Raw genomic sequence first — 13,319 nt, 5'->3', positions numbered from 1 at the left:
GATCTGTCTAGCAGAGTTTGAATGTTTTCTTGATGGGAATGACACATACGTATAAATATGGAGAGGGAGACAGATTTCTTGGGAGTGTTTGGGCTATATGGGTGACGGGAGGAATAAGAAATGTCAATGATTGGGAGAGGAGAGGGCTGCAAAAGGGCTTTACAGATGCATTTATACGTGTGGGATTCGGCAGAGGAAAAGGTAGTAGTTGAGGGGTAATAAATAGATAGATTATTCATCTATAATGTAACAACATTAGTTCCAAGACAGATTTAGTGCATGTTTCGTGACAATTTTTCAACCAAAAAACTTAATTTTTTTTATCGTTATTTTACTATTCTAGCTGTTATTTTTGACTTCCTCCTTCACAAATGAAATACATTTTTCTCTCTAATGAATAAAAAATCAATTCTCATAATCACTATCAAAGAAGTCCTTATATCCTTCATACATGATAAAAGAGAGTTCGAAATATCGTGCATGTAACAATATTAAAATACTGTTAGAGACTGCAACTTTGTAGGAAAGGGTCTACTCGAACATATCAAATATGAGCTAAGTGACGTTGACAACGGGATGATTGCTTGGCTGGAATACACTAGATTCTTTTTCCTCATCTTTTGACATATTGAAGCATGAATATAATCCATTTTCTTGACTTCCCATGAAAGAGCTCTAAAGCTAAAAAATAAATAAAAATAATAAAAATAATTAGATTAATAAAGGGAAAAAATTTATAGGTAAGAAGATAAGTATCGATCATTTCTAAATTAAGAATAAAAGTTTCAAATTTCAAAAATCAGATATTTAGTAAAATTTATTTATGATTTAATTAATTAATTATATATTTTATTAAATAAATTTATTAATGTCACATATCTATACAATTTGATCACAAATTAACGATTTAGCTAGTCACATTATTTTTCGGTCACAAATCAGAATTTATTATATGTGACAAAATATTTTATAGCCACAATTCAAAAATTTTATAGATCACAACTTGATCATTGATCACAAATCAAAAATTTATAAGTCACAAATTACAAGTATTATACGTCACAACTTATTATATAATCACAAATTATCAAACCATCGATCATAAAGTAACAACTTTTTAGGTCACATATTATTTTTTGGTCACAATTTATTTATTTATTAGTCACAAATTAATCAATTTAATGGTCACTGTCGACCAAATAATTTGTGATCACCACTAACACTTACAACCATCATCTCACCGCCTCACCCACTACCACAGCCACAACCACTACTAGACAACTGTCACCACTGCCACGGCCACCACCACCGCCAGATGCATCACCATTGCCACCGCCAAATCCACCCCCACCAACTCTAGATCCACACCATCAGCAACCCTAACCCACCACCGTCGCCACCACCATAACCCCCAGAACCACCACCACCACCTCCCGACTACAAAACCATTGTGAGCATCACCCACCACCACACTGCACACAAAATCGTCGTCAAACACCGCCACTGCTAGAGCCACACCCACCACCACACCACACCACAAATGCGCATCCGTACCAGATCCAATCACCACCACCCCATCACCAAAACTACCGCCACTAGAACCACCACCACAACCACACATCACTAGATCTAATCGACTATGAGCACTGTGATATTATCCAAAAACTAGATCCTAATGACTATTGTCACGACAGCATCATCGTGACGGCTGCAAACCACCAACATCATCAAATGTTGCCGCAAACCACCACACCATTAGCATCACCACCCGCACACGACAGCACCTGCATCATCTTGATCCTAACAACTATAGTCGCAACAGCATCATTATGATGGTTGCAAACCACCAGCGCCATCAAACGTTGTTCCAAACCACCACGCGCGCATGACAACGCCTGTATCATCTTCGCAGTGGTGCTACTGCTTCAGAGCGGCGTCGCTTGGTGGTCGCATCTTAAGCATGGTAGGGTGGTGTCTTCGCATAGGTCGAGGCAGTGCGACGACGATGGTGGTGGAGTCTTCGTGAGAGCAATGCTACCAGCAGAGTGGAAGAGAGCGGCTCCATCGGCAAAGAGGGAAGAGAGAGTCTAGTGAGGAAGATGAGAATGGAGAGATGAAAATGAATTAGAGTTGGAATGAAATAGAATATATTAATTAATTAATAAAACATCTAATTTTTAAATAATGAAACATCCAACTTGATTTTAAAATTCTAAATTTTTAAAGTAGCGTGGTGTAATTTCACTAAATAAAGATTTATGGGTTGTTTGACAAAAAATTTCATTAAAATTTTAGCAGATTTTGATAAAAATTAATGGAATGTGTGAATGAAAAGTTGATAAAAATTATGAGTTTCATGAAATATATTATTAAAATTAAAGCTTAATCCGTTGAAAAATTTTATAATTTTAGAATAATTTTATCAAACAATGACCTATTTTTCTCTTAATAGAAAACTGAAAGCAAGTAAAAATAACACAATTTAGATTGATTAGTGCGACATTAACGTCTAAATGTTATTGCTATTATTATTATTATTATTTTGGCCCTAATATTTTTTATATAGGGCTGAAGTACTTGACGATCTAACAGTTTGTAAATCCTAACAATTAGAGTCCACACATGCACTGGTGAGTCTTGAATTTTGGACTTCTCATTATTCCGCCAATGGCTTCTCTTCTCAATTATCTATCTACAGTAACCATATTCTTCATGCACTCTCTCCCTACATGCAACCTCTTTAGTATCTCTCAAGGTTCAAATCACCTAAAAGTTATATTCGATTTTGTCACACATGACAATTTCGATCACGGGAAAATCCAAACACATTTGACAAAGATTGTATATTATAATTTAAATTAATAAAACACTCTTTTTGTCCATACATTTCAAGAACCCAGAACTTATTACGGTTACTTTTAAATTAGGATCATGCTATTTGTACATGCTATTTTACACTTTGAGTTACCCGATCCCACCTCCTCCTCTCACATGGGGGTCGGGCCCTCACGTGGGAACCGACCCCATGTGAGAGGAGGAGTGAGATCGGGTAAACCAAAATGTAAGTCAACAAGTACAAATAGCTTAATTTTTTAAGTTATAATTTTAGCATTTCAGAGCAATCATTTTTGTGAGACTCAATACCCAAATTTTGATGGTTAAGAACCTATAACCACACCGAGTAAAAGGTTGAAAGGCCAAAACCCTAATTCTCTCTTTATATAAAAGTATCGTTTTATTCGTTATACATACTGATTTGCCAAACATCAGGCACAAAGTGAATTTTTTTACATTATCGCCCATTTTCATTGGAAACAATCCTACAATTACTTATCCTGCTTTTGATCGCATGTCTAGTTGAGATTAAAAGCAACTTTTTCTGCCATTTTATGGTACGAATTACAAAATGCCAAACAGAGCACAGCTTTAAACACACCCAAACATCCAAAGAAATCCAAGGGGGGAAGAAAGAAAAACATGGAGAGCAACAGAGAAATTTCAATTAACATTTGGCTGAATTACATATCACTTCCATGATAGGTATATACCTTTTTCTCCTAAAATTGTCAAAATTATTAAAATATGCAATGCTCAATACGTCATCACACCAACTTTATCAAGATTACATTTAATGTAAATTCAATCTCAAAAGGGCAGCAAATGTCCTATATTGGCACATAAAACACCATCATCATAATTAGGTCACACAACCTTTTGGATGACATGCAAAAGGGACCAATGATAAATCGTCGCACCGTGCTTACATAATGCCACAATTCTGTTGAGAGTCCAACATTTCAGGAGACCTACAAGAACGGAAAATAATTCATCATCAAATAGTTAGTAGGATCGAGTAAAAACTCATTGGATGACTATGAATGGCGCTCTTTAAACAACATAGGGTAACATAATTGTCTACCAAATGTTAAAGTTACTATCTATAATCAAAAGTCAATATCTTCTAGGCCATATAAATTAACGATAATGTCGCTAATTATCTCCTCCTACTCAAAAGCAATAATCTCTTTTTTACTTCCGTACAGATGGAGTAAATTTTTTTTTCTTAGCATCCCCCTGGTCAACCATTCAACCCCAAAAGAAAATAAAGGGTTTGTAGCATCGAATGAAAATAAAGGGCTTGTAGCATCGAATACTATGTTTGGAGGTTGCATATACGTGCCACGGACAGGTCAGGCATATGCCTAGGGCTAGCCCTGCTACTGAAGCTGGGCAACCCCCCACACACACCCCACTACTGGTGTTGGGCCATGCCAGACCGAGGGTGGTCCAGAAAGGACCCCATCATCCTACACCACACCATGTGGTGATGGGACGTAAAGTCTGATGAGACTTGTGTATCATTGGCACATTAGAAAATTGTGTTTAAACTGCAAGAAGTAATTACGTATTGCACTTACAATTGTCCAAGATTTGATAGATCAAAATCTGGAGCAAGCTCTTGCACAATATCATTAGGTGGTTGACCACACTCTTGCATTTTCTGCATGAGCTCAACAATCTTGTTGAAGTTATCTGGCTCACTATCATAAACTTGATTTAGATCTCTTATAAGCTCATACTGGTGGAAATAACGTTCATATTCTTCAACTGATAGGCTTGGTTTATTGTCTTTCAACCATTTTGGATATCGTTCTCCGATTTCTCTCATCGGTTCGTGAAGAATTTCCTTAGACAGAAGCTGTTGCATCATGGTATCCACAACTGACTCCATATCCTGCAAAAATAAGATGAGAAGCAATGGATACTAATTTTCATCAAGACAAGTGTAAAGGGACGCAGTATGTTTGACTAAGCTCTAAAGTAACTTATACTTTTTAGTATTTATTTTCAAACATGGTTGGATAAGTTTTTATTACCAATGGCATTGTCAAAAATGAAGCTCAATTCTACTCATTACTCACAATGACCTCAGTACGGGAAACATAAGCCAAGAATAGAGTCAATAGTGTGCAGGATAATCAAGGGTAGAGTTCTTATCCAGAACAAAACATGAATCAAGAACCACAGTCTAAAACCAAAAAAGAAAGAAAAATAAATATCATCCATATAATAATCTTAAAAAAAAAAATGTGACGTCCTTTTCACTACCGCCCTAAGAAACATAACTCCAATTTACAGGCAATATTTACAAAGATTTTGCTTTGGTTGAAACATTAAAGGGAACCATACACCCAAGTTTGCTTTGTTAAGCCAGGCCATAAGGAATAAGTATTGCATCAGATTGGTGATTTCCTTTTTCCCAAATAAGTTGATTTCATTTCTGCTCACTCCTTCAATGTGATGTGACGTCCTTTTCACTACCGCCCTAAGAAACATAACTCCAATTTACAGGCAATATTTACAAAGATTTTGCTTTGGTTGAAACATTAAAGGGAACCATACACCCAAGTTTGCTTTGTTAAGCCAGGGCATAAGGAATAAGTATTGCATCAGATTGGTGATTTCCTTTTTCCCAAATAAGTTGATTTCATTTCTGCTCACTCCTTCAATGTGTTCTATTTTCTTCATTAACAGCAACATTCTGAATATTCTTCTACATTACAAGGTGTTACTAAAAGACATTAAAAATTGTAGTAGGAATCAGAGAGACAGATAACTTAAAAGGGTTCCTGCTGATTGGCCCATTAATGACACAGAATATATCTGGCAGCCACAAAGACAGAGTTATAATAAACATTTACCATTTTAAGCCAAATAATAATATTATATCTAAGCTTGCAATTCTGAATATGCATTGCAAAGGGATAAAAGGTTGAGAAAATCCCAATTTTGACATTGCCAATAGATTTTAAGTAACAAGCTCAAAAAATAAATTAACTACCACAACTTACTTAAAGAGGTATAGCCAAGGTAATGCAAAAATGCTCCTATGCATGTTTGTGCAACTTTTATCCTAGAAAGTAAAAAATTTGAGAAAGAACATTTCTGTGTTCACAGATCTTAATAGACACATAAAGATCTTTCCAATGCCTTACCTTCCATGAAATAAATTTCAGCCCGGCAACCTAACTCAACATTTGCCTTTAGGTTCATTACTGTAAAACTGAACCCGTCTCAATATAACACTTCTCTCTTGCAGTCTTGCTTGTTAAATTGGCTCTTGTGTGAGTGAATTGGGATAAAGCTCTCTTTCTTAACCTTTATTTTTCCCCTTCTCTAGGTGCCATTTGTTAGCTTGCCTATCATATCCTTCCCGGTTCAAAGATTGTGTTTGCAAAAATTGCCAATAAAAATACACATAGTTGCTAATTTCATGGTGTATAAAAGGGAACATTATGCCTCAATAAACAAGATGATAGAGAAAACAAACTCAGGTGGTGTAATCATTATTAAGTGGGGAAGGAATTTTTACATCTTGATGCCCTGTGAAGATGCAGTCAACAGACATTCCTAACCGACCAAAGGCTGTACTAGGTCACATGTCTATTCCTCTCCATCTATACATATGCGACGAGGTAAAAAGGAAAAAGAAAAAGAACACATTGAAAGCATCAACAGAAATTAAATAAGCCCCTGTTTGAAATCCATTAAAATGAGTTTTTTTATTATTATTATTTTTTTTTTTGGGGGGTTGGGGAGAATGACTTATGAAATAGTGATTCTTTGGAGAACGTAGGAAAAAGTTTTGAATTTACATGCAAAATATTTTATTGTGTGAATGTGTGATTGAAAATGAGTTTGGAAAAAAAAAGTTTTGATTTAATATATGTCAAACAGGGGCTAACTGGACTCACATTTGAAGCAGTGAGTGAATCACTAATCTTAAAATTTTCAAGAAGTGGAAAATTAAATAGTGATAGATCAATAATAATAAATGCATTGGCATTTCAATAAACGCATTAGAAATTGGAAACAATGTTTATGGTGGTGTTGGGAGAGGAGAAAGCTATGATGCACCGCTACGGACATCTGTGTCTGACTCAATATGTGTCGAATACGTTGACACGCGATTTTTCAAAATAGCACTATCACGACACATCACTAAAATGTTGATTGAATTCTTTAAAATTTTTCATTTATATAGTAAAAATTTAGTTTTATACTCGTCATTAATTTATCTTGTTGAAATCTTTTAAATATGAGTACCTATTTGTTATTTACTAATAACTTTGAGTTAAAACTATATAATATATTTAACAAAAAAAGGAAAACGTTTACGGTAAAGTGTCCTAAGAGTGTCGGTATCGACGTGCCGGACTCGGACACTCTGCCCTAATTGAAGTGTCCATGCTACAGAGGGAGAAAGCCATAGGCATGGGGAGAGAGCAGTAATTCTGCCAAGGGTCTTGAAGGAATAGACATTTTGACTTTGTAGAAGAGAGTTGGCTATTACAAGTCCACTAATCCGAATGAAAGGCGTAATTGTAAAAGCAACAACAGAAATATAATAGCAATAATAGAATCAATTGGAATATGAAATATTTGCTGCTTGAGGAAGAAGTATTAACCGAAAGGAAATATGTTCCTCTTGTAGAGTTTGAACATGCTAAAATCAGCTCATAATTTTAGGTAGAAGCTTCATTGACATTACAGGTAGCTCCATAAAGTTTCGGACTTTCGTAGACATGTTTCATTTGAAACATCAGTTGCAAATCTCATGTTCTCCTATACATTAGAATTCTACAAACATTACTTGAGGCCAACCATGGCCACTATCAGTAGCCACTCTTCTCACTGCCACTCCCACGATTTGGAAATATTGACATATATTCTACCCGCATTTCATATAAAAGAATATGTATATTTTTCTAACAATTTTTTATCAAAGATCTGATGACACTTGGGATAAGAGACTATTGATATCGTCCCATTCACTCTCCCATAATCTGTGTCCTATTTATTTTACAAAAAGTGAAGTAATCCCACTCCACATCCATAGGTATCCAACTTCCTTACAAACCAAAAAGAGCCTCTAGATAATTATAAGAGATTATGATACATTAATAAAGTCTTCAAGGATGGGGATGTAAGAATCTTCCTTAGGCTATTAGATAAAATTCTAACAATGAAATTATTACTGCTTCAGTGCCAAGAACTCATATCTCCTACTAAGACATTTAGCGAGAAAGCAGAAGTCCTTTTGAAAGAAGCTATTCAGGAACATCTTTAGATACATTGTTGCTACGGCATCAACTAATGTACATTTTCCTCTTCTATGTTTACAAAGATCACATACAAGATATAAATTTTTGGCATTCTAATTTTCCAACAAAATATTTGTATATGTACAAAAGCAATAATAGCCAAAGATCATCCACATTCTTTATCCATTTAGGTACAAGAAAACTCTCACACAGTAGACTTCCAACAGGGGCACTAGATATACCAGAAACTAAATTAATTAATCTCAAAACTACAACGTGCATAAAATTAAAACTAAAAATAACAATTCTTTCCTTTCAAAAGAATAAACAATTTATATCCCCTTCAGTCCTAATTAACTGAACTATATAGTTAAACCAAAAACATGAATTCAATAAAAGAGTGCAAGAACACCGACCTGAGAGCCAGCAAGCTCCTCAAACTGCTTAACCCAATCCTCCATCATTGCATTACTCCCAAAATTTTCTCCGCCTGTTGGAAGTTTCGAACCTGTCACCGATTCTAAACCTTTGACAGCTTCCCTAGTTTGCTCTCTTAGCTTATCAAGAGCCTCAGAAACATGGGACTCCCGCTTTCCTACCTTTTGTTTACCCTTTTTCTTACTCTTCAAATCAGGCAACCCCATCCCCAATCCTTGAACACCTCCACTGGGCAATGAAGATGATTTATCTTGCTTCTGCCCTCCCTCACCATCATCAATATTTTCATTATTTACACCTCTATAAACCCAAAAATGAAAGTAACAGAAGGAAAAAAAACAACCCTTTTCAGTTACTGCTCAAAATCAAAAATTAAACCCTCAAAACAATATTTTATAATAACATAAATATACAAATTCACAGATAGATATACATAAATAGTTATAAACAAATAAAAGTTGGACCTTTGAGCAAAAGAGGTGAGATTGAGGTTCTGAAAATCATCCAAAGCGCCTGCAAAAAGTTCAAAAACATAAAATTTACTCTCTGAGTGTGTTTATATATGTATTTGCGTATGTCTGTGACTCTGTGTACACACACACAAAAACTCACAGGATTTAAAAAGAAGGGTTTTCTTACTGTCAAGAAGTTGGTCCAAATCGACAGCAGGGTCAGCCATGGATTTTTCTTTTCCCAATTTCCTTTCTTTACAAGAGTATTTAGAGACCTATAACATGCAACTAATATAATATATGAAAGAAGAAAATAATCTTTGTCGGTTAAAGTTAAAATCTACATTGGTATATAAGGAATGGGATTTTATGGGACTCTGCAAAGGTGAGTTTGAGCGTGACATCCACCGGAAATACCCAAGCCGCCCACTATTTATCCAATCAATTCCGGTACACGGTTGTTTACAGTGTGGTTGACACGATGACGCGGAAAAAGTTGAAAAAAATTAAAATGAAAAAATGAAAACCAAATGAGCTTATTAAACAACGAAATTTACTAATTTGGATAGACAAAATAAAAAAATTTCATGCATATTTTATATTTATATTTTAAAAATAAAATTTACTAATTTGGATAGACAAAATTGTTATTCACTCATTCTTGTTGGTTTTATTTTTCACAAAGATGAGAAAATGTTATTTAATATTTTGAATAAACAATTTTTGCAAAGAATTTTTCTAGGTTACTCTCATTCAATTATCAACAACTAGTAGTAAATAAAGTGAAAAATATGTGTATGTACTAGGATAATTCCAAAAATGTAAATTAAAATATGTACAATTTCCAAGACTAAGTTGGAGACTAAACTAAAAACTCATATGTGAGAAAAACTAGGTTTATGACCAAGTGTGAGTATTATAATAAACAATTGACATTATACGAACCAATGATGCTAAACATAATATAGCACGACCCCAAATAAAAGTTGGGAGTTTTGTTTTCATAAGTTATGGTTTAGCGATGAGTTGTAGATGTTTGATAAATAACTCCGCTAAATCATTTTGTGTATGAGAATGTGCAACCGAATGCTCAATAACAATTTCAATCGACATACAATACCCATTGAATGCTCGTGATCTAAATTCACCAGTATTATCTTGACGAATTTTCTTGATTGAGTAATCGAAAAATTGAGCTCGTAATTTTATGATTTGAGTAATTAATTTAGCAAAAGCTACATTTACTGGAAAGTACGCAGACATGTGATCATAAAATAACGAAATGATCCACGTGATAGGTGTAAAGACCCACATATATCTCTATTAACTCTTTCCAAGATAGTTGAAAACTCAACATAAAACTCTGTAATTAAATATCTAATGAATAACTTGTTTTACAAACAAGCGACATAGTAGATAATCATTAGGTAAAGGGATATTCGTATGAATTGTTTATTATTCAACGTATCATTATTGCTCCTGGATGCATACACGTTAGATGGGTATGTCGGAATTTTTTCTTTTATCTCATTGTTTTAATGTAATATCTATTGTTGCGAATATATTTGAAACTAAACAGCTTTTTTTTTCTTTTTTCTTTTTTTACTTGAATAAAGTGCATCAAAAATGTATTCTTTTTATATTATTTGATAAATAATACTAACTTTTCTAAAGCTTTTAATGATATTTGATACACCTGATATCATATTAACATTTTTCTGTTAATGTTAATTTCAAAAAAAAAATACTATTTATCTTGAAGAATTGTGTGCGTAGTTGCACTATCTGCTAAACAGATATCTTGATGGTCCATCTAAGATCCTATTAGTATTTCAAGATTTATGTATTTTTATAAGAAATAATATAATATTCTTCACGAATATTGAAACAATGGATGTTATGCTCTCAAGGAGTGATAAATTAAAATTCTTCTTGAATATTAATAAAATAAAATTTATTTTTCTTTAATGAGTCATTTAATATGTGCTTTTTCAAGAACACAAAGCGATATATACTCTTCAAGACTAATAAATTTTAGTTTATTAATAAACAATAAAATATTTTTATAAAAATATTGATATTAACAATACGTTCTACCTTTCGAGCTAAACAAGGGTGTGTTTGATTGGCAATATTTTCCATGGAAAATACGTTTTTTCCAACTAATTTCCTACTTTTGTACTGTTTGATTACTATTTTTTTCCACGGAAAATGTTTTCCCACTTTTGCTCACGTGACCACATTTTCCATGAAATCAAGGAAAATATTTTCCCTAGCATGAGGAGGATTTTATTTTCCATGGAATTCCTTCTCTCTCCCACTCACCCACAGGATTATTATTTTTTTCCACGGAAAATGTTTTCCCACTTTTGCTCACGTGACCACATTTTCCATGAAATCAAGGAAAATATTTTCCCTAACATGAGGAGGATTTTATTTTCCATGGAATTCCTTCTCTCTCCCACTCACCCACAATACCTTCATTCTTGTCTTACTTCCCTTTCTCTCTCATAAACCCACCGAAAAGAAATTCAGGCAGAAGGTCATGCCATTGCTCAGATCAACGAGTATATACAAGCATATTTCCCCTTTCCTTTTCGTTTGTATGCGTATTAATACTCAGTTGCATCAGTATGGAGTTTAAATTTGAAGAAATTGGTTGATTTAGATTTGCATCTGTGATTTGAAATTTTGCTATTCCACAAGAGATAGGAACTGGGGATCCATTCAATCGATTTCGAAATATAGGGTTTTATTTCATAGATTGTGTATGCATTTCTTTTGGGCCGAATTGAGTGGATTTATTGGAAGAATTCTTTTGTGAGTGCTTATACGGATATGTTTCTTGGAGGTATGCAATTGCTAGATCTATTTCTAGTTCAGTTTTGTTTCTGGTTGTTGCTGGTCAAATTGGTTGCATGTTTGGGAGGTTAATCCTGCTTGGAATTTGCATTCAGATAGCTTGGTTTTGCTGGTTAGTCGTCCAAAATTCTCTAGATTTTGGGTGATTTAATCAGTTTTGGTTTGCAGCTAGCCTTGGTCAGAGTGTGTGTTGCTGGGTTCTTGTTGTTCGGTTCAGGCAGTTGTTGATTCGGCTCGTCTTTCTGCTTGGTTTCAGTCCATTAATCTCATTTACAAAAGTACCTCATAGAGTCTGTTTTTAATTTTAAAAATTGGTAAAAACCTACGAGGAGGAGAATTAAAAGGAAAACATAGCTAGAGAAAAGATAAAAAATTTCTAAAACATCATTTGGATGTTCACTGTGCAGGTCTAGGGAGGGGTGGAGGGCAAGGGAGAGGGATTTGAGATGGCAACACGATCCGAAAAAAATTTCCGTGGATTTTATTATGGTAGGGTCTGCTGCAATTATAGTGAAAAAGTGTTGTTGCACCAATTGAGAGAGTGAAGATTCTATTACAGAATCAAGGAGAATTGATAAACATTGTTAATGTATTTGGTCTGCAATTGCTAGATCTCCTTCATATATGTTGGACAGACGTCGATCTAGCAGCATATTGTTCTTGCATAATAGTAGTGCACTTTTTAACTTAAGCAATGAGAACAACATTGTTAATATTAATGTATCCTATAATTAATTAAATAGTTGACATTCGGATCAGAATAAAAAATATGGCACTGGTTCCCTTCACTAAACAGGCTTTTGTGATGGAAGAAAGTCCTAAAAAATTGAATGAATAATTTTCATGGAAAAGTAACCATTTTCCATGGAAAAAGTGACAATTTCCATGGAAAATAGTGGCTATCAAACAATAAAAGTTGGAAAAAATGATATTTTTCATGAAAAATAATGACAATCAAACACAAAAAGATGGAAAAGTACAATATTTTCTAAGTGGAAAATTAAGTCAATCAAACGCATTTAATTGACAATTTCCACGGAAATAATTTCTAGGCAATTCAATTGCTTGGAGAATATTTTTTTTCCATGTAATTTTCCATCTTGCAATCAAACGCACCCTAAAATATTCTTCTAAAATATTATTAGTACAAATTAGTTCTACCTTTCTAGTAGTATAATATTTTAAAATCAAAATCTATGCTCTACATGAGCAACAATGTTATAATCTTCTAAAATATTAATCGAATATAAAATCGTTCTTCTTCAAGAGTAATGACACAATATTTAAAAATTGAAATAGGTTTAGATAAATTTGACTATTGGGAAATTCTTTAAAAAATAAACCTGAAAAATTTTGTTCTCCAAAACTTCAGGATCTTCCAAATCAATTCACAATTTGCTATTGTTTACACTATTGTTTCCACTAATGAACCATTTGATCTTAATCTTTATTGTTAGATTTG

General features: G+C 33.8%; 1 protein-coding gene across 2 annotated transcripts; it reads right to left on the bottom strand.

The window, feature by feature from the left end:
* Positions 1-3,478: 3,478 nt before the first annotated feature.
* Positions 3,479-9,483, bottom strand: LOC111380898 (peroxisome biogenesis protein 19-2-like). 2 transcript variants are annotated; one of them, XM_023004555.1, is made up of 5 exons: positions 9,183-9,478; positions 9,008-9,056; positions 8,522-8,843; positions 4,419-4,735; positions 3,479-3,806 (listed from the first exon to the last, which is right to left on the bottom strand). In XM_023004555.1, exons 1-5 carry the CDS (start codon positions 9,220-9,222, stop codon positions 3,761-3,763), a joined length of 774 nt encoding a protein of 257 aa, XP_022860323.1. In that variant the 5' UTR covers positions 9,223-9,478; the 3' UTR covers positions 3,479-3,760. The 2 variants fall into 2 exon arrangements, with proteins under 2 accessions (XP_022860323.1, XP_022860325.1); XM_023004557.1 differs by having other exon boundaries at positions 3,757-3,806; positions 4,406-4,735; positions 9,183-9,483.
* Positions 9,484-13,319: the final 3,836 nt, after the last annotated feature.

The sequence above is a fragment of the Olea europaea genome, unplaced genomic scaffold (assembly GCF_002742605.1).
Source record: "Olea europaea var. sylvestris unplaced genomic scaffold, O_europaea_v1 scaffold2228, whole genome shotgun sequence".
Taxonomy (NCBI): Eukaryota; Viridiplantae; Streptophyta; class Magnoliopsida; order Lamiales; family Oleaceae; genus Olea; species Olea europaea.
The sequence above is the reverse complement of the archived record's forward strand: the minus strand, read 5'-3'. Positions and strand labels throughout refer to the sequence as shown.

Coding starts and splice junctions, on each gene's coding strand:
- LOC111380898 (XM_023004555.1), bottom strand. CDS start 9,222: ATGGCTGACCCTGCTGTCGATTTGGACCAACTTCTTGACA. Junction 9,057..9,182: donor TTTGGACCAACTTCTTGACA/GTAAGAAAACCC, acceptor AACTTTTTGCAG/GCGCTTTGGATGATTTTCAG. Junction 3,807..4,418: donor CTATCAAATCTTGGACAATT/GTAAGTGCAATA, acceptor CCGTTCTTGTAG/GTCTCCTGAAATGTTGGACT.